The 27,633-nt window shown below is 40.5% G+C and overlaps 1 protein-coding gene across 1 annotated transcript; it reads right to left on the reverse strand.

Annotated features, from left to right (window-relative positions):
• Positions 1-498: 498 nt before the first annotated feature.
• On the reverse strand, positions 499-26,901 carry parvaa (parvin, alpha a). Its single transcript, XM_085414822.1, has 13 exons — positions 26,588-26,901; positions 16,880-16,969; positions 16,544-16,614; positions 16,211-16,313; positions 14,225-14,365; positions 10,042-10,157; positions 7,679-7,737; positions 6,321-6,340; positions 6,177-6,238; positions 4,890-4,958; positions 4,498-4,599; positions 2,572-2,644; positions 499-1,337 (listed from the first exon to the last, which is right to left on the reverse strand). The coding sequence occupies exons 1-13, from the start codon at positions 26,721-26,723 to the stop codon at positions 1,261-1,263; spliced, it is 1,119 nt and encodes a 372-aa protein (XP_085270948.1). The 5' UTR covers positions 26,724-26,901; the 3' UTR covers positions 499-1,260.
• Positions 26,902-27,633: the final 732 nt, after the last annotated feature.

The following is a 27,633-nucleotide window of genomic DNA, read 5'->3' on the forward strand; positions in this document are numbered from 1 at the left end:
CAAAGAAATCAGTAAAAGCCCCAAAATACTGTGACGTTTGTGACCAAAATGAGTGTATTTGGACTTCTGATCACAACATAAACACAGAATAGTGAACCGAGATCGCCAGCAACACGTCTGCATCTACAGGATGAATACTGCAGTGCCTCAGTATTATCAATAATAACGTCAACACATACGTGGCATACACACACCCATCCCCACCCCCTGCCTTTCTTTTTAAAGGCTATTGTGGAATGTGTGAGGGAAAATGAACCTTTTCATCCATTCAGTAACTGTCCTATCTGTTTCAGTCTATGTTGGGGTCAGCCGCAATTCAGAAAGCTTTTACACAGCTTTTCTAACAGTCCATCTCAATTTAGAGGAAAGAAAATTGTTGTGCAGGTTCACTTGTCTTTCTGTGCGGACAAAATTGGAACCAATCTGACCCCAATTTTTGTTTTGTTGGAAAAGCTTTCCTTTTGCTTCCTTTGAGGGACATAAAAAAATGCCATTGCATTTAGGGATTGAAGTATTTATTGAATTTAATGCACTAAAAACATAAACAGATGCATTATAGAGAGCGTGTCTGCACAGATGTGACATTGGCTTGAAAGTAGAATACAACATACATTTAATATATTCAGTCAAATTTAACTGGTCTTATAGAAAGATGTGAAAACTTATAAAAAGTGTGATTAATGCATATGCAATTTATACTAAGATAAATTTAACAATATAAAATACAGTAAAGCGAGCAGCTGCTGAGCAAAACAGAGCTTTGGTCAAAATGTTTTGAAAGGAAATCTGGAGCATTAAGACCACTGCGTAGCTGGTTAGCACAGTATCAACGTATTAAGAGCTGACAGTGTTCGCATGTTTAAATAAAGGCACTTTCCACATTTCATAAAAAGCAATATGAATGAAATAACAAAAGAAAAAACTGGAAAACCAAGTAGTGTATCAAAATGTACAATAAATACAATTAAACATTTTATTTTCTGAATTAAAAACGTACAAATCCGCCTCACAGGATTACCTCTGTGTCGTAGTCAAACACCAACAACGGCTGTTATTTAGTTCAATGTTCAATTCATATTGTAGAGTCAGAAATTTCAAAAATAAACAAGACAGACTTGTGTTTGATTTACTATCCAACAAGCAAAATGTGAAGCATGCACTGAGTTAAAAATAGTTTTTCATAGCAATACAAGGAAAAAGGTATTAAGCTTCAGAACGTGGTCCATGTTATATAGTGTTCCCTGCTGATGCACGTCACGCTCAGTCTACGTTTCTGTACCTGGAGAAGAGGTTATAGAGGACGCGCAGTGTTGATTTGAGGTCACAGTTCACAATATCTGAAGGACAAAGGAAGGAGAGTTACACATGGGTACATATATTCAACAAGGGTTCAACCTTTTAAAAGCAGTCAGCAGTAGTGTGGCTGGATTTCAGTCGAGGTGTATGACTGTCCCTTTTTCTGCACAGCAGCAGCGTAATTAGAAGGAAAAGCAGCACTACGGATGATGGTTTAAGTGAGCTTAAGCCACTGGCACAGTTGGAGATGTTGTGGCACCACAAACTTATAAGTCACTACTTTGCACATGGGCAGCAACAGATACCTGGATGACATGATGATGATTTTCATCATTCTGGTCTGAAAGTATGGTTCAGTTATTGTGATTCATATGCGATTATAGACGAGGCACATACAATCCTTTATGAGGGATGCTCGAACTAACTTGGCTGTGTTTTAGCGACTCCCCTGCCAAACAACCACATCTCAAACAAGTATCATACGTGCACGTTGGGTTTAAGCTCAGTGACAAAAAGATCAAGTTAAGCTCGAGACATTTAATCTCAAAAAAGTCTCAACATTATTACTTTCTTGCCATCACCATCTTTTTCTGCTTTTATGATTTTTTTGGGTACTTTACTTTGTATTCTCATTATGATAATTCTGTGTTTTTGTTGTACTAAACAAATGATAAGACCTAAAAATGAATGACAACTGTTTATACTTTTTTTATAAACCGTTGTCATCCAAAATAAAAAAGCATAACAAATGTCAAGTGGAGGAAAAAATATCAATTAGCATGTTTGGAGCTACTTAGAGCTGTAAATGATATTTTGAGTCATGGGTTTGTGCAAACGAATGAAAAGTGGCCTACTTGAAAAATAAATTTAAAAATAGCAGTTTAGTAGCTTTACAAATGATAAAATATTGTAGAAAATATTTTAAAAATTTAGCAGCGGGTTTAGGATATGATGTACTTGTTTACACATTGTACACTCAGTAATGTAAAGAATTATAAAGACATAATAAATACAATTTAAATAATTAAAATTAAAATAAGACTTGTTCATATTTATTTATTTATTTTGGTCAAAGCCAAAGGAACATGGCAAAGGTTTGTAACCCCAACTCTAAGCTGGAGGGATCTTTATCTGCTTGTATGTCATTATAAGCAATCTGATCCTTGGCTAATAAAAGATGATTGATTACTAGTGGACCCTGGTGTGTCACCACATACAGCAGTGTATAAAGAAGCAAAGGTTCAAAAGCACAAATATGTTGAATGAACATCCTACCCTCAGGTCGGGGCTTTGGTCTCTCCAAACCTCCATCCTGCATCAGCTCAAAGGAGAAGGACACATTGTGAACCTGCAGACAGAGTGAGGAGGCTGCTGAAGGAAACACGTCGCATACACGCAGAAACACAAATCGTACAAACTGCACACAGGTCCTCGTTGATAAGGGAACATCCTCTGTGGGCCGACGCGGCAAACACAGCACGGCTCTGTTCTGTAAGATCATGAGCCTTCAGCAGCTGCACAAACAATCTGCTCCCTCATTTATCAGTGGATACATTACACCAGTGTCACTCAAAAAAACCCTCCTAATGCTGGGAAAGCGATACAGTCACATTCTTCATGCTATCAAAGGTGAATGAGTAACAAAGTATAACGATATATTTCAAATAGCTGCTTGGATTTCTTTCCTGTTTGTTTACTATGATTTTGTTCTTATTAACTCTTCTAGGTGCCCCAAAGGAAACAAAAGAATCTTTAATGGCGGCTTTAAAGTCCTTCAGCTCATCTTTACGCTGCCTTTGTACATTTACCGAGCAATGTATGCCAGTGCAAAGTGGAGACATGGGATTTCTCCAGAAAACTGATAATTATGACGCCGGGAAGCTGAGCTGATATTAATGTGGGTAGGACCGGACTTGTGTCCAGGTAAACTGCTTAAAGGCGGTTAAGATTTTTCACATATAGTGCATTTAGACGAGCAGATGTGCTCTCCTGTTGAGGAAAGACTTCTCAGCCAGTCTGACTCAAAAAAATGGGAATCCAATCACAGGGAAGAGGTTGAAAGAGGTTTTCCATTCCCCGCACATTGTGTCTGTCGGTGTATGCTCTCCCTGCTGTGAAGTACTAAAAGCTTTGCCCAACAAGGGCTTATTGTGTGAAAAGCGTGACCTTAGCCCATCTAATAGAAAAAAGAAAGGAAGAGCGTGGAGTAGAGATCCACTGAGCAGAAGCAGGAGTGCTTTCTTGATGCCTCGTGCTACTTTGCACAGCCCACCCCTGGTGTATCGCCCACAGGCCTCTGGGGCCTACACACACACACACACACACACACACACACACACACACACACACACACACACACACACACACACCGAGTAAGAGCTGAGCCCCTAAGCCACTCCAGTGTTTCCCTGTGCAATAGGAGATTACAGATGCTGTGGGGCTGGTGCCTGTTCTTCCGGGCCAGGAATGTCTGTGTGTGTGTGTGCGCGAACGAGCAGTTGTGTACATTGAAGCACCCGATGCCCATTTTGCTTCGCAGCTTGGCAAGGGCAGCTGGCCAAAACCCAAACAAAAGGCTACTGTGGTGTCTCCGCAGATTGCCTGCTCAGAATACCGTAGTACTACAGAGGCCAATGGAGAGGAGAGATGGCTCTGCAGTGAATGGGCTCCGGGGAAAACGGATGGCATTTATCAAGCTATTGAGAGGAGAGAGTCTTGGCTCCAAGTATGTGAGGCTCCTCAGAAATGGAGTATCGATTTAGGCGTGTTCCCTAAACTATAGGTCAGGACTAAAGATTGGTGTCGGCCATGTTTCTCACAGATCTCTGAAAGAAAAATATTAGACGGCGGAGCTCACAACAACAAGTTTACTATCCTGCTTCAAAAACAAGCTAACAGTGCTGCATTTGTGTATTCTGTGACGTCTGTGCTGTTTTACGGGTGAACGACTCATCAAATGTCACGACAGCCTTTTTATTCAGCAACAAATACAAAATAAGTGTGAACTGACCCCATACAGATATGCACGCACATCTCTAGACACTGCACTACAGGGGGCATCAACCATGCATACCTCTTCTAGTCTGACGCTTAAGCCCCGTACCTCTCTGCCTTATAGCTACAAAGGTAAAGTCCTTGGAAAATAGTGATCATATTGAGGTACTGTGTTTTTGGTGAGACATTTCTTTAACCTCTGTTTACCTTTTGGTCAAAATTCTCTGGTGTGAGAAAAAAGTTGTAGAGCGGCACAAAGTATCCTTCCAGCAGCCCCATCAGCAGCACCAGATAAACACCATCTGCAAACTGAAACAGCAGCACAATAGCGGGGGCGTGTAAGAGAATTGTTCAAACGAGTCGAACTGGTTTATAGACATGTGACATTGAGCACGGTGTTTACAGACTTAACAAAAGAGATGTGACATCATCAAATGGCTATTAAAACCTACAAATATCATTAAACAGTGAGCCTGCGTGTGTGTCAGCGTGACAGCTTTTAATCATCCAAACGGGGTAACAGTTGTCGTTGAAAATATCATCTGTCAACCTGAAAACCGATCACATCGTTTCTGTGTGTATTTAGGTGTGTGACGTACCTGCGTGTCCAGTTCAGACACCTCCAGGTTGAGCTTGTTCAGGTGTTTGTTCACAAATGTGATCAGTGTCTGAGAAGAGACAAAGGAAGGTGTCAGACACACAAAAAAAGTGCTTCAAAGATGAAGAGGAAATAGTCCAAAGAAACAACAAGACCCTGCAGGGTGTTCCAGACGGACTGGCAACAATACGCAAGGTTTTCACAACTGACACTAAAATATCCTCAAGCTTCCTAATTTTACAGCGTCTGAGCAAAAGATAGCTTTAGATATTACTATAGAATTTGTTGTCAAAGGAGCAAAAGCGTCTGGACTTCTTGAAGTTGCTAGAAGACGTTTCACCTCTCATCCGAGAAGCTTCTTCAGTTCTAAGGTCAAATGTCGGAGAGTCCATTTCACAATGAGCTCACCCGAAACCCTGGCTGATTGGGACCCACACCCGTTTTCACACCTTGGCTCATGTGATTAGAGGACTATCAGGGGGTCCTTTTGTCCCTCTTTGGGGGGATACTCCCACTGGGTTTAAATCTGGGACTCTCCGCCATTTGACCTTAGAGCTGAAGAAGCTTCTCGGATGAGAGGTGAAACGTCTTCTAGCAACTTAAAGAAGTCCAGACGCCTTTCTTTCCAAGCTCCTTTGACCACGATGACCTGGATGGTTGTGTCACGGTTTGCAGCTGCATTTCAACCAGCGGTGTTCACATCTGATCAGATTTGAACACAGAAAAGTACCGTCAGATTCTTAACCACCATGCAATACCATCTGGAAAGCATCTGATTGGCAACATCTTCATCGTTCAGCATGACAATGGTCAGAAACACACTGTCAATGCAGTTAAAACAAACAAAACTACCTGGATAGAAAAGCACATAATCATGGATTGGCCTGCCCAGAGGCAGTGTGGGATCACCTTAACATAGAATGTAACAAAAGGACACCGACATCCAAAGAGGAGCTTCGAATGTCCTTCATGAAGCCTTGAGAACTATGAAGACTACCTCAAGAAATTTCTAGAAAGCTTCCTGAGAGAGTTAAGACTGTGTTGAAGAATAAAGGCAGTCACTTTCAAGCTCGTATCTCCCCAGACTCAGTTTTTGCCTCATCTACCGTGTTTCTATCTATGTTTTGCATGTTTAAATAAATGACTGCCCTTTTCACCATTTTGCCAGGAAAACAGAAAAAGTAAAGGGGTGGCTCGAGACTTGCACAGTACTGTATTTAGATTTTTTTGTAAAAATTCAGTCTTCCATAGTCCCACATAGTACAATGCTACTGCAGAGTCTCAGTACCTTCTTCACAACACTCAGCTTATCAGGAGCGTGGTCAAACAGGGTGTCGAAAGCATCACGCTCTGTGGAGAATAAAAATAGATCACCGTGAATAAATCTGGGGAAAAAAGTGTTACATAAGTCACTTCTTTCAAGAAAACCTACCATGTCTGCCAGAGAAGGCCCTGAGAAAGAAAAAAGGGAAACAAAATGTGTCAGGTAAACTGATTTTTACATCATCAATTTTGCAATATTTACACCACACAAGAGGGAAAAAACAAAACGAAACACAAACGCTTCCAGTTCAATCGCAGAGGAATGCAAAAGGATTATGTCACAGACATAACAACACAATAATGTAGCTGCGGTCTCATAATTTGATTAACAATAGGCACATGTATACTTTGGGTATTCAAATAACCTGGGTATCATCAGTGGCATGGTCACACTGAGCACATACTGCAGCACAATACAATAATCTCAATAGGACAACAATGCAGGGAATTAATACAACGAATGAAGATGGTCAGGTTTTCTATGGGAATGGAGGGCCTCTTGTCTGTTATTACAATGTTAGCACTTTGGAGGACGTTGCTGTTGTTGGAAAGGGTCAGGTGGTTTTGGAGGGTAGGGAGCAAGTGCAGCACGAGTGTCCCGGAGGAAGAGATATCGCAGCGGGCAGACCAGCAAGAAATGGCAGACACACACACACACACACACACACACACACACACACACACACACACCCCCAGAAGCACTCCCACACACGTTTATGGTGTAATCTGTGATGGCAAAGGCAAGCAGGTCTGGGCAATGGTCCTGGTGGTGTGGTAATAACTGTATATCCACTGTGACCATGTGAGTGTGTGTAAGCCTCAGTGCATGTGTGAGTGCGTGTGTTTTATTAGCAGCCTCCATCTACCATGACAAAATGTGTGTGTTGGCCTGCCGTTATCACCCTCGTTGCTGCTGTCAGGCTGCAGGACAGCCTCGCAGGGAGACAAACAGTGTGTGTGTGTGACAGAGTGTATGTGTGCGATTTAAATCGTCTAATTCTTCGGCTAAGGGTGCCATCACATCTCTTGTTCAGATACAATGGTTGCCTGCTCACCAGTGCACAATATTTCTTCTGAAAGCCCTCATAAAACACAGGAGGCTACTCAGATTCTGGTTTTTGGGTCTACAGTGCTGTTATCATTGGGACCGGTGTGACAAAGATACACAAATTCATCCATTCGCAGTCTTGTTTACTTCTTTGTAATTATATTCGGACATCCAGTATATCCATGGTTACTAACCTGGCTAGACTATGACAATCGACCAAAAATAAACACGGGAAAGGATTTCTGTCGAGGTCTTTAGTCGGGCAGTGTGCTCCTTTTTATTAATGTGGATAATGTTTTAATGCAAAGAATCATATCGAGCTGGTTCCTTTTTATCACCAGCACTAACATGTGTCAGGCTGAGTGCAGCACATGTGTTGTGAGGTGTAAAAACTGAGTCACACAGTGGAGCATACTTACTCTGTGTTGCCTGTGATTTCCTCTTGAATTTGCCTTGATTGAAGGATGCCCTCTCTTTTCTGGAAAAGATAAAGGGAGGATAGTAAGTTCACGTGCAATACATTGTTTAGCTTGATACAAGTAGAACCTATTTTGAGCCGTTCACAAAGTGACACCACAGCAGGTAGCCCTACATGTTTGACTGATATGCGTCTCCTGCTGGGATCGAACCAGGAATCATTCACTTGTCAGCCTAATGTAAAAACCACAAGGATTACAATATACATCTTATGATGTACCTTTTTTTATTGTTTCTTAATCCAATTAATCTATTTTTATTTTTAATTGTTCTCAAATTTCAGTGGATGTGCCTCAGGGTTAATTTTATTTTAATTACTTTCCTTTGTTTTGTCTTTTTAATTGATTCGAAATTGGTTATTTGTTACTTTTTCTTTTATTACTTTGTGCTCCGTCTTATAATCTGCTTGTCAGTCATCTGTGTACATGAAAGGCGCTATGCAAGCTAGTTTCACTGACTGACTGATTGACAGATATTATGCTAACTAATGCTACCTCAATGCTGGGGATAATTTAAACTAAATAATCTATAAAAACCACTGTAGAGTCACGTATGTAAATGTCTCCATCGTGCAGGCTGTCTGATGCAGCAGGTTTTTAATATACGAGAAAATGCTGACAGCAACTGTTACCTCAGGAAGTCAGTCAATGTTTGTGGAGTTTATATAGTTCGATATAACGATATATATCGGATGACGATATAAAAACGTCTATCGTTTCATTTTACGCTACCGTTTGTTTCGTGGTGTCGCAAAATAAACTATTTACGGCGATATTTTTTCATTGTTTTGATGGTCACCATAGTGGCTATATTAATTTCTTAAAGTTCTCTTATATTTAATATAACCACACTACGGACAGACAAGCGCCTGTGTTTATGTGTTGTCGTTAGCAACAACGACAGTAAAACCATCGCGTGCCCGCTTGTTTATTTTCCACATAAACCTTTCACAATAAAGCTCAAGATCCTGTTGAGACTTTTCAAAATAAACTGAATCACGTGAAAAAGTGTGCAGAGTATTTACAAATGAGAAGCAAAAAAGAGCCGTCAGGTGCTAAAACAAACAAACAAACCTTAGACTCAAACAGAACAGGCTTTTCCCCGCAGCGCGCTGTGTAATAAATACTCACAAAGAAAACGGCGGCCGTTACAACCTATGTCTAAAAATGTGTAGTTTCATGCATCAGTTAAAACACTCGACTCCAGATACACGACACGCAGCTGGAAACACTTCAGCTACCCAAGAGTCACAGAATTTACAGGAAATGTTAAATGTGATTTATATCGTTATCGGGACGATATATGTTTTATATCAGGATATGAGATTTTGGTCATATCGCACAGCCCTATAAGATGCCATCTCTCCTTCTTTCTAATGATTTATTCCAAGTGTTGATTGGTTGTGGAAAGGATTAGTCCAGGAATATAAACCCAAAGGAGGCGGGGCATGTGATCGGGTCTTCGTCCTTCTCTCCTCCTACCTGATCTCCATAAGCACCAGCTTTATTCATTTATTGCTGCTATAGCTTTGTATATTAAGTACAGGCTGAGTGGGAGTTACTGGCAGTGTTGCTTATTTTTATTTTAGTTTTTCTGGACTAGGTTGAGGGAGAAGCTGGAATGTGACGGCCCATTATGTGGCTGGTTCATGGTCTTCTTCCTCTTTTGTTTGTTCTAGCGCCCGTGTTCTTTTGTTTCTTTCTGTCCTTTTGTGAGTAACTATGTTCCTGTTATTAAAAGCTTGATGAATGGCAGCAGCATCTCACATGTTGGGTTCCTTTGAGCCATAGATTTAGGGAGCGTAACATCAACAACCTAATTTCTACATCAATCTATCCTGTCACTGACTCCATCTTCATTGTGGTAAAGCCTTTATTGAAAAATTGTCTTCTACAGACATTTCAATCTTTACTAGATGTCAAATTTTACAGCTAAACTCAGTAAACATTAACGGTGCTGAGACTTTTGTGTGTCCCTGACAATTAATGGTGGAGAAAAAAAAATTGATGTTCAGACCTCGTCTGAACATCATCGAGGTCTGAACCTCGTTGATGTGTGTGCAGAACAAAGCCCAGAAAACACAATCACGTATTTTAAAGTGCTAACTCGCTCGTAAACATGCAGGAGAGACACAATACGCTGTGTCTTGTTAATGTGGCCGTATGCTGCATGCATTCAGACTTATCCAGTGTTTAAAATAATACACAAATACTGCTCAGTAAAACCTGGTGCTCGTGCCGAATTAAGGAGAACATGCCTGATTTTTTTATAAGCAGCAGATTTAAAAAAAAGAACGTTCACCAACCTGGACGACGACTACTTGAATCGAGACGTGATCCGGCAATCTGATCGGTGCTCTGAAGTGTTGTGACAGCGCCACCAGCAGGTGCAAGATGGCAACTATGCTCTTAGCATGAACCGCTAATGTAAGAAAACAGAAATAATAGTCAGAAACAATAACTAGCAGATCTGTGAGATCAGGATTTTGCTTCACACGGGGGTTTCTGATAACGGTGAGGTAAGTCTGTAAGCTGTAGCATAAAATGAGAACAATTAGTGTTTTATTTACATCATTATAGGTACATTATTATTATTTAAATGTTAAATATATCAAAAATCATCCCACAGATCATACTGTGGTGGCCCTGGAAGCAAGCACTCACGTAAAAAAATGTGAACCAGAATTAGCACCTTTATATTTCTATTACAAACTTTCTCTGTCATATCTTCTATTTTTGTGGCATTTGATAGAGTTAAGTATTAGTATTTACAGTACAAAAGAGTTTTGTATTTGTGTTGTGCGCTACCGATTTAGTCAACAATTTCAAATGTCACATAATGTCGTCATTCTTCAACTAATGTCACCGACACACAGCTCTTTCTACACCATTTCTTTCCCCAATCTTTAGCCTTTGTATTTTAACAAGGCACATATTTTCAATGGGTTTTTTTTTAATATCGTTCAAGGAATTTAGAATGAAAAGTTTTACGTGGCAAGGTCGTGTACATACAAACACAAGATGCCAAAAGTTGCCTTGAAGCGATATTATAAAAGCTACAAAATACGAGCTTCAGTGAGGAGGGAGAAAGCACAGAAAAACAGAGTGATAATGGCTGCAGTGATCAGTCAGAAACACTCAAGAGATGTGCAGTTAGCCATCCAAACAAAGATTTACCTTTGGATACATCAATCAATCAGGATCAATTAACTGTCTAAAGCAAGCCTTTGGTTGTTCCAAATGGTATTGGCAAATAAGAGAGGAAGCTAAAAGCATTCATAAAACCTTAGATCCCTGCTGCATGAGGACCTAAATAGGCAGCATCAGGAAGGGTTTTCTACGGCCTCTGGATGTGAGATGAAAGCAGGCACAAACAAAATTGATTAAAAGAAAGCTCCTCAAATAAAAGGACAGCCAAATCAATTACATTCTGTGCTATTAACTGTGCTCTTTAGCATATTTGAAGACATCTCGTACTTAATATCTTTTCAAGGACACAGTTTCTACAAGAGGCGCATTTAGGAAAACCTGATTTTTCAGTTTTAAAAGAACATAACAAAATCAGTTGTGTTCGTTATCCTAAAGATTTTCTCTGTGTGTTATTACATCATTTTTTAATCTTTCTTTTGTATTTTATACCACATAACTGCTTTCGGAGGTTTCTGGGTACTTAAGTACTCACTGGGTAACCCAAGAGCCTGAAACATTTTTACTGCTGCAGTCTCACATTTTTCTTTTAGTCTTGTTACAATTTGTTATAGTTCCTTTGTAGCATACTGGAAAGCCTGGACTCTGTGCGTCCTGTGGTGGACCAATCAATGTACACAGTTCATCTAAAGACTAGAAAGTACTCCATTGGCGACTCCATTGGTTGCAAAAGACACAGCTCTCAGTAATCCTATTCCTGATCATTTTATGGGCTCAATCTCTCGTTTCAGAACATACGAAATGAACCTCATTCAGTAAATTATTGTCATTATTAGGATCAGAAAGAAGTTTTACTCAGGGTATGCTCATGTTCGAACAACTAGCTATTAGCCAATGAGCCTGCGGTGTCCTCAGCTTCACAGTCAGATCCACATCTAGTTTCAAAACACCAAGTCTGATCTCAGTACTAGGGAGCCTCACCGTGCAAGTTCTCCTTGCTGCTTGGGGAAAACACAATCTGCCAAGTACCTTAAAAATCTGTAAGTATTCTTTGTTGCACTCGTGTGTGAAGTTAGCTGATGAACAGACTGTTGATGGCATTATTTCTGGGCTCATTCACACTTCATTGTCAACGTCCAACTTCCAGTACTATATGCTGCAGCTAATGACGAAAGTAAAAAGGCAGTGTGCAGGGAGCTCAACAGTAATTATTGTTACTCACTCTGTCAGATCAAAGAGTGCCATCAAAGGACAGATGGAGAGCTCTCTTAACATGCGCGGCTACACGGTTACATCTCAGCAGGAAGCATATTAATCCAATGGACAGATGAGTACATTCAGACACAAATCCTTCAAATACCGTTTTCCACACAGGAAGGAAACAATGAGGGTCATGACAAGCGCCAGATTTATACAGTTTTTCTGTATAAATAAATAATAATTCACAGAATAACAAAACCACCACTCCACCTTGTCAGTGGAGACAATGCGTGGTAGTGGCTGATCGATGGGTCAGTATTAGTTATCTGCTTATCTATCAACCCCAGCATTTATACTTGATGATGAAAATTTAAAAGTAAAGAAGAGACAGGAGAAACACCTTTCTCCTGCTATACGTGCTGATTTGACATAGTTTATCCAACACAGAGGACTCTGCAACTCGTGTTTGGAAAGTCACAAACACAACAACCAGAGGGGTGTACTACAAAGCCAGATTAACGATTTGTGTCGATGTTAAAGCCCAAACTTATCCTGAACACATGACCTGGTTGATAGCCGGTTATGTTACAGTTTCAGTTCAAAGCTAGAAGATGGAAGCGGCGTGTTTTCGCTGGTTCTTTTATTTGCAGCTTGTTCTAAACTGCAAATAAAACCCCTGGATCGAGTGCAAACTGTCGATGCACTGTAACTGTATTGTGCATGCATTTGTTTGGTGATGCAGAAAATAACAATATACTGTGAAATAACACAGTATATAGTACATTACAGTGCAGTATAGCATAGTAAAAAAATCTGTGTAAACCAGTGTGGTTGTTCTTTAAAAAAATAATAAAAAATTGCGTAATATTAGATTCTAGTAGAGTAACTTTGTATGTCACAGTTCAATATAAGCCTTATTTATCTGATATTGGGTCGTGTTGCAGCCCGTCAATTCAGCCTCTAATTGAAACAAGCTGCTTTAGCCGACCTCCCTTTAATTTGACTTTCTTCTGAAGAAACACGTCATTTTGGATTTGTTGGCAGTAACACGTCTTTTCCTCTTCTTTTAACAACAGTCTGTAAATGTCCATGAACTGAGGAGGACACAAGTCCTGGGACTTTTGGGAGAGAAATGCTGTCCCATTGTTGTCTGATATAAAATTCTATCACTCGACAATCCTGGGAATCTTTCGTCATATTTTACGTTTCATATGTTTTGCAGCCAGACTCTTCTACTGCAAACTCATGCTATTGGAATAGACGCAGTATGCCGTTTATCATTGTCTGCTGAAACTTGCAACACTTTTCCTGAAAAAGACGGCCTCGGGACACTGATGCGGAACTAAATTAGCGCTGATACCAAGCACGGCAGTCGATTTCCTGTTTAGTCTGTTTAGTTTAGTTGTTTTTTTAGACATGTTGCTGCAATCGAAAACAAAAAAGTACTGGCAGCGACCAGTGCTACCCCTCAGCCTCCTAGCAATTGCAGCTATGCTATCAATTTAAAACTGTCGAGTCGCCTCATTCTCAAGTTATCACATTCACAAACTCCGGTGTCCACTTCACCTCATTAAAACTTTGTTTGATATGAGCATTCACTATTATAATGGTATATACATGACAGAAGATAAGAAAAAGCAGAAAAGAGCCACAATCTATTTTTGTTAGTGTTGGGTCACTAGATGATGAATATGAGTGAAAGATTTCTACTATGCTGTATCTGCTGTGTGTGAAAATATTTAGTTTTTTAAATTTTATTTATTTTTTGCCATCTATCCTTCGACTGTTTTCCTCTTGTAGATGCAAACATCATTTTCCCCACAGGGATTCATTAGGTCCTGTCATATCATCGCAAGTGTTACATAACAGCATATTGTGTTTCACAACAGTCGTTCAAATGACTGGAGGACAGATGGCTCACCGTCTTAAAAGAAATTTCAATTTCATCAAATTAAACTAATACATGGAGATAGCGGTGCAAGGACTTCACACAGCACAAATACAAAATGCAGCGCATCTCACTGTAGTGTTTGCACTGCATTCTCAAGGCTAAATAACTGAAAGTGCACGAAAACCAAAAGCTGCCTTTGGCGAGACGACATTACTGTAGGAATTAATAAAGAAATAATGAAACTTTCTTACAGTCAACATTCCAGCGGATGTTTCTGGTGGAGAGTTTGAGAGACTCGTTGATCCGCTCTAAAACCGTCTGCAGCTTCTGTTTCTGGGCGATCTCTGATTGGGTCACCTCTGCCACGTTCAGTTTCTCGCCTTCAAGCTTTTCTAAAAGAAGAATTTACAGTAAATTTTAAACTCAGAATTTCAGCTATCAACTACTAATCTACTACTTATCAGATCGACCATCTGCCACCATCTTACTCTATCCCTAGCATGTTATCTTCATTATATCCAAGAATCTTTTATTTTCTCCTGACTGGCAGCATCGTCTACAACATCCTTTGTCCAGTATATCCCATCCCCTCCTCTGCGCATGTCACCCTTGACTGCTGTCTTCAAACCGCTCAACCTGAGCTGCCCCTCTGATGTACTAATCTTGTCCATTCTGGTCATTCCCAGTGGAAATCTAAGGATCTTCATCTCTGCCACCTCCAGTTTGGCCTCCTGTCCTTTTCTTAGAGGCACCATCTCCAAACCACACATCACAGGAGGAGTCACAACTAGGGCTGGGCCATATCATACCGTTCACAGTAACACCGGTATAATGTCAGGCAATGATAATGAAATATCGCAATAGAATATGGCATCCGCAGTGCCTTTGTTTTCATACGCACATGGCTGAAAAAACATGGCGGCGACGGAGAATGAGTAGGGCGAAAACGGATCGTTGAATGAAACAGATGAACCAGGATTGGTTTGTAAAAATGCTGCAACTTGAGTGGTGTGGAACTGGTTTAGCTTTCGTCCATCAGATACACACCAAAGCACATGCTAGCGGTAGAGCATGCTAGTGGGCCGTCGTTATTACCGTGTTTTTCAGAAAATACGGCACACTTAAAATCAGCCTTTGATTTTCTGAAAATCGACAGTGCCCCTTATTCCCGTGTGCCTTATGTATGAATTCTGGTTGTGTTTACTGACCTCGAAACGATTTTATGTACACGGCGCTCGAAAATCTGTCAAATGTTTCAGTGCGACTTTCGTAAGCTACGAAGCCGCACCGCTTGATGGATTATCGGAGGAGCATTACGGCTATCGTAGGCAGGAGCCTGGCGGAGTGATACGTGCTGTGCTTCAACATAATATTACCGTATTGTGTGTATAACCTCTTTTTAAGTTTTGTGGATATTATACATGGTTATGCTGAGGATATGTCGGCCAGTTTCCACTGGAAATGCCTTTTGGTTAAACTGCCAGCAAGGAATTTGCATTTGCACTTTTATATTTCTATATAACTTTAATGCACATAAAAAAAACAGCTGCTTGTTTAACCTCCTAAGACCCGAACTCTTTCATGACATGCATTTTTAATTTTTCTTTGTTATTTGGGTTGATTGGGACCTAAAGAATGTAAAAACCAGATTTTTTTTCTATCTAATTTTTGTTTTTGAGAAAAATGAGATCCACATAAGAGGACATTTGTTTCAAACAGTGGCAGAATAATGTCCTCGTAAGTGGATATTTGGTGGAGGATTTTTGCACTAATAAAGCTGTGGAGTTGTACAGTATTTTGTCTCGTGTCAGTTATATCGTTATCGCAAATTTTCAAATGTATATCGTGATAAATATTTTTGACCATATTGCCCTGCCCTAGTCACAACCATCATGTAAACCTTCCCCTTCAATCTCGTCACCATCCTTCTGTCACAAATCTCCACCAGCTCCACCCTCCCTGCACTCTCTTCTTCACCTCTCTTGAGCACCGTCCTCTGTTTTGAATGGTTGAGTGACCTACACTACCTTTACTCCCTGCATGTTCACCTTTCACCTGTCTCCCTGTTATTCACACACATGTATTCTTTCTTGTTTCTACTGACTTTCATTCTTCAGCTCTCTAGTTCATACCTCCACCTCTCAAGGTTCTTTTCCCACCTGCTTCCTGCTCTCATCTGCAAACTCCCATCTGCAAACTCTTTGTCAAACCACAACAATGTGCGAAGGTTAAGTTACCAAACAGCTTCTGCAGAACTTGACCATCATACAGATCCTCAGCCAGATCTTTAACAATGATCCTCTCGCCCACCAGAACGTCATTTATCCAGTCGATCAACACCTACGCAGGCAGAAGAAGAAACAGGTGCTTCATTGGGGGCTTACAATGTTATATTTTTTTATGATACAGCTCAGCTACCTTTAAATATACCTCAATATATCCTTTAAAGAAACACAAAAAACAAATAAAACGTAGAAATTATTTTCAAAGCTTTACTCGGGCCCTTAGTCTAAGTTGTTAGGAGATGTAGCAATATAGAAATTCTTAAATGGCAGGTCAAAAAGAAAAACCTTCATGAGCTCCTGCAGTTTGCGGTCATTCTTGGAGTTTGGGTCCACCATGGTGCGCACCTCGTTCTCCTCTGTTGGATGAGAAAAAGTTGGCAAAATAAACCAAACAACAGTACAAAGCAATGGAGCATTAAAGTATCTCAAACTGTAGATCCCAAAATGCTTTGGGTTAGCTAAAAATACGATTATATCCTTCATTTATCCAGGTACGAGTTGGAAAAATCTCTTTTCCAGGAGGCCCAGCCGAGAGGGCAGCAGAAATTACAACAAATATAACACGATTAAAGAAACAAATACAAGTGACATTCAGCACATTGAGTGATTTAAGCTGATTACCGAGCATGGTGTCCTCAGGGTCCAGCTCATAGTGTGAAGGGCTGAGAGGAAGGTTGATGGCATTTATCCCCTCCTCCTGAAGCTCAGACACTAGAACAAATAAGTTACAATCACACCATCAGAGTAAAACAATCACATAAACAATCAAGATATAAGACATGCTGAATTTTTGTTAGCCTGTTCTTTAAAAAACATGTATTTACATCTCATGTGTCAATAAACATCTAAACTATGAGAAGAGTGAAATTTTGTGGGTTTTTAAATGTTAGCCAATTGTAGAAGAATAACCAATAATTCAGAAGTGCTTCAGACTTTCACAAGCAGCTGAGCACTCTCATTTTAACAAATAATTATTTAGTAATAGAAAAATCATTTCCATTAACCATTTCTGCCATGAACAGACATACACGGACACAGATAGGCAGACACATACACACTGGTCTACAAAAAAAAAAGTTTTTGTTTCTAATCACTGACATTTTGACACTTTTGAATATCAATGTATCAACAAAATGTCTGGAATTTCAATTCTTGCCCACCAAAAGTGTTTTAATGTCATTCTAAAAACAGGCCAGAACGCAATATCAGAGACATGCAAAAGATGTGTAGGTCTGTCAATTTAGCTCAAAATAAAGCAAGCCCAGTATGCTCAAAAATCTTTGAGGCACCTGATTTTGTGCTTGTTCTGAACCAAAAACATTTACTCATCGTGCTCGGATTCAATTTTCTTTGATATCAGTTTTTCACTTTTATACCTTGATGAAATCTTGCCCTATGCTCATTGCTGTCATCCAGATTTAGTGGGAATACAATACATGAGGATACAAAAACTGCATCTTCAGTAACACTCTGATACACTTTCAGAAAGTTATCCCAACCCAAAAAAACCCCAAAACAAAACTGTTGACAACCTGCACGAATGCTGCTGATGTAGTTGGCTTCAGTTTTCCTTTGAACCCATCGTCAAGCATCAACGCCTTCCTTAATTTTAGCTCCACTTTTTTCTTAAATGCTGAAACGTGACCTCTTTTCTGTCCAGTCACACTAGCTGTCCAATACTTGGAACACCATAACTAAAAAAACCAGGACGTGCTAGACGAAAATAGTCACCAAGTGAAATTTATTAGAGGTGAAAGAATCCCAGCAGCACTGGCTTGTTGGCCAGTGTTATCAAAAGCACCAGGAGAAGAAATGAAACCAGCTTTACTTCAAAAAATAAACAGTAAAAAGCTGTGTGACACATCTTTGAAATGCCAATCAATCTGATAACTCTACATGCAAGGCACACCAGCTAAGACAAAGACCAGAATTATAATCATTTGAGGTGTTCAGCAGTAGTTCGGACGTCCCCCCGATTCCACGAATAAGTGTTGGGAGCCACTTGACGTCAACCAAACACAGAGCAGTGCTGCTTCCTGCTTCTCAGTGGGCTTTAAAGCAGCCCAGCATGCCCTCCTTCACAGCATGTCAGATACCTGAGGAGGTTTGATCGCTGCTGATCTGTATGTGTGTGTGTGTGTGCACGCAGTGGAGTGAACATCCCGTGCATTACTCTGCCTTCACTGGAAAAACATCCTCTTAATCAACACCATCCACAAGTGCCTGGATGTACACTGTGTCTCCATGAGCAGACATCACATCACACAGAGGTGTATGAGAATATTCCTACAGAGCAACACACACCTCACCCTTTTCAATCCGTAAATTACCACCAATTTACCCACTTTTGTTTCCCCTGGGACAACGTGTGAGTGTTGTGGAAAAACGTCAAGCTTCAATGAGAAGGTACAGTCAGTGATGCAAGTGGTAATACCCTCCACCTAATTCCCCTCAAGAAAGTATTCAAGATTGACAAGTCGTTTGCCAGCGAGCATATCTTGAATCTTATAATGACCAGAAGTCAAAATGACCCCAATTTTCTTTTCAGTATGACCCCAAACAAACGACTGATCCCATAAACACATCAATGTTACCCACAGACTCTTTTTGCAACCTTTGCAACTATATTTTGTAGATAAAAGTGGTTGGAAATCAGGTGACAACGAGCTAGTCACCAAGGCTGGTGAACTTTTTTCCAGTCCTAGAGACTCGGGATGGGATAACCTATAAGTAAGCTTGAAGTTACTTAATTTGAATGCAGTCCAGCTAATATCTGCTGCTTGATTTACAAGGTAACACAAAAGAAAATACCCCCAAACTGAAAAATGTTCTCAGTTTGCTCATCTACAATGATTTAACATGAAGTTATAGCAGGCATACACCGGCCTGTTTTAATAGATAACAAATAGCTGCATTGCTGAGGGGGGCATGCTGTTGCATGTATACACAAGATCTATCAGACAACCCCGTATGTATGCAGTGGTAAGACTACGAGAGAGGCTTTTTAGCCCTTTATCTCAGCCAGAATCATTTAAAATCATTTAAACCTTTGTAACCTGAAGTACACAGCAAGAGTACACTCACAAGGTATGCGTGCTTTCTTGTATTTTTCTGCCCACTGCAGATCTGCTGACAAAGACGCAGAAAGTCGAATGGTCATCAGGCCAATTAGGTCTGATTGTAATCTGGAAAACCCATCAGCTACTCTGCTCGCTAAGTCTCTGTGGAGAAAGGCCAATATTTCCGGGCTCTTGGTATAGCCGGCGGATATCCGGGCAAGTACTTCCTGTACCATGTCCTAATCATTGTTTACAAATATGGCCTTAATTTTAAAAAAGCTAACAAAGAGGAACGTCATTCCCAGATGTACAGCTACACCAGGGAACAGCTAAAGCACCCACCCATTATTGGCCTGAGTAAGTTGATTGTTTAGTGTTTTGTTTGCGTGATTTTTATTTCTTTTTTATGATGGCAGTTATTCTTATTTATATTTTCAATCCTCCAGGAAGAACAATGTTTCACTGTAAACCTATACAAAGAGACACTCATTCAAATTTATTTTAAGTTATCATAAAAGTGCGATATTACAATTTTTGGTCATACTGCCCAGTAGGTCTGCACAATAAATCGAAAATTTATTGTCATCACGATATCAGCCTGCGCGATGGGCCCATCGCAAAAGACGACGTAAACTGCGATAATTGGGTACCTTAAAATGTTTACACACGTGCTTTAAAGAATTTACCAATCAAAGAAACCCCTTTACACATTTGACCAGTCGAATAGAGCCCTTCACGGCATTAACCAATCAAATGGATTAGAGGCCCGCTTCCTACGCAGGTGGGGAGCGAACAACGCTGCAGCAACGAGTCACAGTTGTAAAGGCTGAGAGCGAGACGCATGACGAGAACGCTACTGACTATGAACTCGTGCCTAAAAATAAATAAATAAATAAATAAATAAATAAATAGTACCTCGCTTGTTTGGAGGTACACTTTGGATTTGATAAAGACGACGTTCTCCAAACACAGGTACTCTGCAAAACTTGCCGAACACTCGTGGCAACCACCAGAGGAAACACGACTAATCTCCACCATCATCTTCAATACAACCACAGAGAACTGTTTGAAGAGTTTCAGAAAGATAGGGCTAGCCAAACAAAGGTTGCTAATGTTAAGACAAAGAGCACAGCAGTCCAATAGCTGTCTCTGTATCAGAGTTTTTCAAGTGGAACAACTTATGAGAAAACGTCGAAGCGCTACAAAGAAATAACAGAGGCCATTACACATTTTTTTGACAAAGACATGATGCCTATAAATACAGTTAGCAGAGAGGGCTTCACCAGTCTGATACATAAAGTGGACCGGAGATCCCCTCATGAAACTACTTTTCCCATGTCGCCATTCCACAAATGTACGAAACATGCCGCAAGACCGTCACGTTTGAACTGAGCCAAGCTGAAAACTACGCAAGCACTACAGTAAAGTTTCCTCTCCAGTTTTGACTTGCATCATAAGTACTTGGTGAGTGGTAAAATGATGAACAACTGCATTGAGATAATTTGCAGTATAATTATGTTTATTTAAAACTAATTCTAGAGACCGGGAAGGATGTCTTTCAGAATTCAAGCCTCAGAAATCTTTTTATGGGGGCAATGTTTCAATGTTAAAGTGCACTTTGTTGTTACACTGCTAATACAGCAGCTTTCATTAAATAAAACTGTTGCAGTAAAACGGAAATTATGTATTCATTTTTGGGGGTTGTTTTGCTATTTATTTTATCGCAAGTCATATCGTTATCGCAGTATTGATCACAGTTTTCGCACATCGCAGGTTTTCCTAATATCGTGCAGCCCTACTTCCCAGTCCTACGACAAGCAATGCCTTTGGGACTCACAAATGCAAGATCTCTTTTGCTCTTTACATGGGCTCCTTACCTTTATACATTGAAAGCCTGCTCAAACGCTATTGGTCAGTATTGCTAAGAATACCAACAGATACCAGTACCAAAAAACTTGTCTCATGCCTTTGGGTTCTACATATTTATTAGAATTAGATAATTAGATAATTAGAAGAGATGACCACGTTTTGAATCAGGTTATCAAACCCACCTTCAAACCAGGTTTCTCTCACATTATTATTATTATTTTTTTTTGCAAAACAAAAGTGTATACTGGGTTAGTAACATGCGCCACTAGGCTACTAATCATCGCTGTCATCACTGGTTGGTACCAAATTTACTAGTCGTTTAATCTAATCATTTAACATTTTAACTAACGCTCAATGCCAGTAAATGATTGTGTCCTAAACATTACGCAGCCTTCTGCCACCAGGTGGCGCATTGTTGTTGAGAAACATTAAAAATCTGTTAATCTAGGCCTCGTCTTTTTGCTAACACTATTAGAATGAGATCGCGGATACAAGCAACAGAAATTAGCTTTCTCCAAAAGGCAGATGGGCTCTCGCTTAGCAATAGTGTGAGGAGTTCGGTCTGCCTTCTGAATAAGGCGTTCCAACGACCTCCTACCAGGAGTAGGCCCAGTTTATTCGTTTTTCATATGTTATTATTTCTTTTTGTAATATTTTAGTAATACGTGAACATCTTTTGTAGTAACAGGTCTTCATATAATATTTAACATCAGGTTGTTTTAAGTGTTTTTCTTCTTTGTTGCCTGTTTGGAGTATAACGTGTAACGTGGATAACGCAGGATACGAGGCGCTGCACATTTAAGTGGCATGATTCATTATTGAAGAATGTGATTAATGGTTTCAATTATCTTTATTACTTGTTTTTGACATTTCCTATTAAACAGTTCTTAAATTTAACTTAACACCTGAGTGATTCTTAGTTTTAGATTAGTCGGTTAGTCTAGTTTTATTTTCCTTATTTAGTCGACTGAGAAACTAGTCGCCAGGAACATCCCTAATGGGGCTAGTTCCTCTATTCTTCTATTTCAATCACAGTTCAACAAAGACACATATGGAAAAAGGGAATAATTTTTGCTTTCTGTGGTCTACTCTACATTTTGTAACTTACAAATAACCTGAAGACCTGTGAAAGCCACCCTCAGCGGCTGAAACTTCAGTGTCTCATGTGGGGGTACAGCTGCGGTACAATAACACCATACTAATTAGCACAATGTGATATTACTGTTAACCACCACTTGTGCTATTTAAGGTAGAGCGACTTTGTTTAACCCTGGCTAGGTGCTGAGGAAGTATGGCGGGTAGATTCATCTGAATATGGCATTAATTCACTCCCCTGCTGGGATTCTGCATCGAGCAAGATTTTGCTCACCCCTTTTTGCACAACAGATTTCATTTAGTGACATTACGAGCGCACTGAAAGGGATTAAAAGGCATCCCGAGTCTTCTCACCACACATCACTCCACTCCACCCCCTCCTCAGTCCACTGTCATAAAATGAGGATGCGTATCCATCCGCTTGGTTAAATAAGGGTAACACAATAAATAGCTGCATGCCTCCTGTCCAGTGCTACATATGGGGGAAAGATTGCATGCTGATGTCCTACCTGGAGGGCATAACGCTCCACAGCCCATGTCTGTCTGTCTCCGTCCCCCAGTCACAAGCATCCTCTCCTGGCTAGCAGGACCAGCTCTGTCCCCTGCGTCTCATTCTCCACAGGCTGAGCTCTCTAATAGCTTTAATACACCGACTGACCCCAAGATAAATATTAAAATTGTTTGATTTTTCACAGAGAATATAAAATTACCTCCCCTGATTCATGTATTGTATTTGCTCCATACTCAGTGTACACAGTTCTGCAGAGCCCTCGCTAATGCTCTGAAACCTCCTGACCTTCTCCTCTCTTTTCATACCACCTCGTCCACATCACATAGCTCTCCTTCCCTTCCTTCACATCCCCTCCAACCTGTTCCCTTTCTTCCTCTCATCCAGTCATTACTCCCGTTCCAGTCGGCGGCCCCTCTCTCTCCCCGGCACATGCAGAGACAGCCATAAATGTCACATGGACCTAAATTTATTCACTGATCAGTACGAGAGCGATCAGCCCACGTTTTCCATCAAATCATAGAACACACTGCAGACGTCCTACACACTGCTCTGTGCATATATACTCTGTGTGTGTGTCTGTGTGTGTGTAGGGGACATGAGCCCGTATTGATATAATGAGATTGCATGCATGTCCTATGGGCAAAGCAAACATAAAATGGGGCTCAGCTGTGCAACAGTATCCTGACTGACAGAAAGTAATCATCCGACTGAAGGGGACCTTTCTCATTCCATGATAAAACCTGGCCTTCAACAATGAATGTCATCTGTGGAGCCTGTTGTATTTCCAGTGCAAGCCGGCATGGTAATAAACTGAAATGAGCATTTAAAAGAAGCCTTTTGGAAGACATTTATTTAAAGCACGTTCCTGGTAGTTAAAATAGAGCGGGGTTAAAGAACTATTACAGAGGAAGATGAAGCGGGCAGAGGTGTCCATGAGAAGTCGAGTGAATCGCTATGAGCTCCACAGCTGCTATTCTGTACCTGATCCTGACCTCTGACCATGTGGAGCAAAGCGAGTAAGACCGAGTGCATTACAGATAACTGCTGGTCAACCAAATAATCAGTGTCTTCACCAGCTTTTATGACAAATGTTTCCAGAGATATGCTGATGGTACCGAGACATCATTCATCGCTCACAAGCTGACTGATCTTAGTGTTTTGAAACCAGACGTGCTCTGCTATCTATTAAACCATTGTAGGATTCTACTAGAGCATCTTTAAAGGATTCACAGTTCGAAACAAGCTGTTTTACCTCTCCTTCCTTCAAGCCAACTTTCATCTGTAGCCCCTCACAAACAAAACTTTGGCCAGCAGGAGGGTGGTGCTTCTGTGTAATAACAAGAGCTGAGTTCCTGGACCTTACCATATAAATAAGCTTGAATTCCTTGTACACACTCAATATTTGGAACTTTGCCCATGTTTAATATGATCATCCACAGCTGAAATAGTGCATATATGACAAAAAGGTTCACTTTAAATAAATACAGACTGAGGCAAATTAAAACAAGCAAATGACGCACACTCTGTTAGACTTTTGCAAAGTGTCCTGACATCATAAGGGCTTGCATGGCTCTCCAGTTTTTAGAAGAAGCGGTTTTTGGCAGCACCACTCGCACCACCCCTATAGATCTGGATTCCTTGGCCCAGTATATCAAGCCAACTATCACAAAGCTAGGGGTCAAAGTGGACGCTGACCTCTAGCTTGACGTCAGGGCAGCTGGCTAAAATAAAAGCCAATTCTTTCTAGGCAACACTTTGACACAGTAATCCACACCGTTGTCACCACTCGGCTGGAGTAATGTAATGCACTTTATATGGGCGTTAGTGGTTCCTCCATCGCTCGTCTCCAGATGGTACAAAATGCTACTGCCGGTCTTTTAATTGGCACATGTGAATATGAGCACGTCTCCCTCCATTGGCTGCCCATTCCTTTTAGAATGAATTTATTTGCTAATAAAGCCCTCAGTGGTCTTGCCTCACCCTCCTTCTCTGAGCTACTATGTCCTTATGTCTCTTATCTAGTCTTCTGTACAGCACTTTGGTTCCTTGTGGGTCGTTTTTAAAGTGGTTTACAAATAAAGCTAATATTGTATGGTAGTAAGGCATTACTCAGTCCTCCCTGGAAATAATTCTCCATGTTTTTGGAAATATACTGAAAGGAGAGTGGAGAGCTTGGCCTAATATATCAGACCAGAATGAATGAATGAATGAATGAATGAACTAGGTTGCCAAAGGGTCCACTGGACATGCAGAATTTTTAAAACGGAGGACAAAACTGACATTTTTGAACTTTCAGCACCAGGAAGCTTTAAGCTGCAAGTCATTGATAATGAGCCCATGAGAGTGGTAACACAACAGTTAATAATTTCATCCAAGCCAGAGGTCTGAACTACAGATGTTTCCAAAGTAAGCTGGTTATGCCAAGCAGCTCTGCTGGTCTGTTTCTTTGTAATGACAGTCGACTAACTGAATGTGGAAAAACTAAGATGAAGTGTTGAAACTGACCGTATTTTATATTAACATATCTCAGCCTGTTTATCGTCTATTTAGTAAACAAATGATTCATCAAATGTGAACGTTTTTGGGACATATTAATATTTCCCTTCAGTAAAAGAAAGGGATATATTATTTTTTTAAGTGTTTTCAGGATTCTACCTCTTTGTGACGAACTCAGCTGCCGCGTCCTTTCCACGGGCTATGTGTCTGTTTTCTTTATGAGTAATGCATGCCAACACATCTGTGTTTGTTACATAACAATCATCCTTTCCTCTGCATACCCAAAGACCAGGCGGACACAGACGTGAGGCTGTAAATTCCAATTTACACCAGACAGGTGGCCAATGACCTGCTGGATGTTAAGAGGTTAACACATCTCAATAGTTCAAATCAAAAGTTTTGTAAGTGGACGTTTGATTACATATAACAATAATCCAATAGTTTGGAAAAAAATTTTTTTGTTACTATTTAACTGTTTTTACTGTTCTTGCCCACCTGAGATCAAATTTAGTGTATGTCACCCACAAACTACAATGAGTTTGAACAAGTGGCCCCAATTTGTTACCGATCTGCATCTGTATGTAGCTTGTAATTATGCTGAAATAACTGCAGCCTGTATGTCTGATCCAAAGTAAATTTCTCTGTTGTTAAAGTGAAATGTTTCTTAGCTGCAACACAAAATGTTAAGCTGCTAAAAGCATGATCCATAAAACCAACCTCACATGAACTCTTTATTACCTAAATTAAATTAGTTGACCCGGTGGGAGCACTCTGGAAGGGGAAAAAAAGAGACTAATCCACATATAAATTGTCTCTGTATATGTATACCTCCTTTAACAACTAGTTTAACGCCCAATGTGTCTCCTTATTGCCTTCCAACTAAGTCAAACTAAAAAAATAAAAGCTGTTGTGAAAGCACGATGGGTGCTGCCTCTACAGTGGTTAGCGGGCCTGTGTTCCCTCTTGCCTCATTCCTCACTTATTACAGTAGTAGCGGATTCAATACCTTACATGGGTACAGACCACACAGCCTGCGGCCATGAAAGCACACACAGGACACCACACGTTGTAGTTAAAAAACTTCTTCTAAGCTTAAACATAACCAAGTGCTAAATATGTCGGCTCTCTGAAACTTCAGTGCGTAGTAGTAGTGACTTTTACTTTTTTGGAGGCTGTTCATAGAGTACAACGCTGTGTGCACATACTATAAAATGTGTCTGTAAGAGGGTTTAGTTCAGAAAACAGTGCATTCAGAGGAGCAGAAGAGTTGCTAGACTGTTAACTTTGTTAGCTGTTTACCTTCTTTGGCTTTTTTCCTTCTTACCAAAGTTCCACCAAGTTTCCCAAGGAAAGAGTCATCTTTCTTTCTGGAAGACGGAGATTTGGGCGTCGGAGACTTAGGAGACGAAGGGGACTTCTGAGGCGAAGAAGCCATGGCCGAAACGACAACTAAATCCGGGACAGTTAACTCAAAACTGTCCGAGTTGACGTGGAAATCAAAGTTTGTTAGAAAGTCAAAGTAAAAAAAAAAAAACAACTAAGGGAAAATCGCTGTCCACTCCCTAAAGCGGAAACGGAATTCCAGACATTTTCTCCCGAGGTTGGCTGGAGTGCGTGGCCCCTCCTCTGCGGAGGAGGGCTGGGAGCAGGCGGGAGGCTTCTGACCGCGGGAACAGGGTCCAACTCGGTCTAGAGCTGTCCTGGGAGCAGCAGGAGGTGAAAATAGGAGGCAACAGAAATAGATGCAAAGGACCCTAAAAGTGACCTCGTTATAATTAAAGCCCTTTAATTTTTACTTGGGTTTTTTCTAGCTTCTCAAAGTTACCCAATATTAAACAAACAGGGCCATACCTAGAGGGGTGGACATGGGGTGTTACCAGCCCCTCCTGAAATATGACCCCCTCCCCCACCCCCCATAAGGACCTTTTTCTAAACTCTTTTTGTCTGATTAATTATTTTTTAAAAATCTTTTTATTCCACTCACTTTATTCTTTTGTTCAAGCCTCCAATTAAAGTTTCTTAGCGATGTCAAGTCCACTTTCTTTAAGAGTTGTCCGCTATACTGGATGGGGTACAACCACTGGTTCCTGTGTAGTCTCTTACTGGCTGACAGTGGTTCCTGGAGGTTGCTGCACCAAAAACCACCGTTGCTCATAGTTTTTACTAAATGCTAACAAGAAAACTTCAATTGAGGGGACGTGGTTGACCTTGAAAATAAAAGTTGGGTCTCAGCAGTGCAACCAGTGTGTTCCAAGACTGTGTTGCACTTTTTTATAGTTTCACTACAGCTTGGAGAGTAGCCGGCCAGTGTTTGTAGAACATTTCCATTTAAAGCACAACCACAG

The sequence above is a fragment of the Rhamphochromis longiceps genome, linkage group LG7 (assembly GCF_057381845.1).
Source record: "Rhamphochromis longiceps isolate RC_006_pf linkage group LG7, R_longiceps_female_GT1.1, whole genome shotgun sequence".
Lineage (NCBI taxonomy): Eukaryota > Metazoa > Chordata > Actinopteri > Cichliformes > Cichlidae > Rhamphochromis > Rhamphochromis longiceps.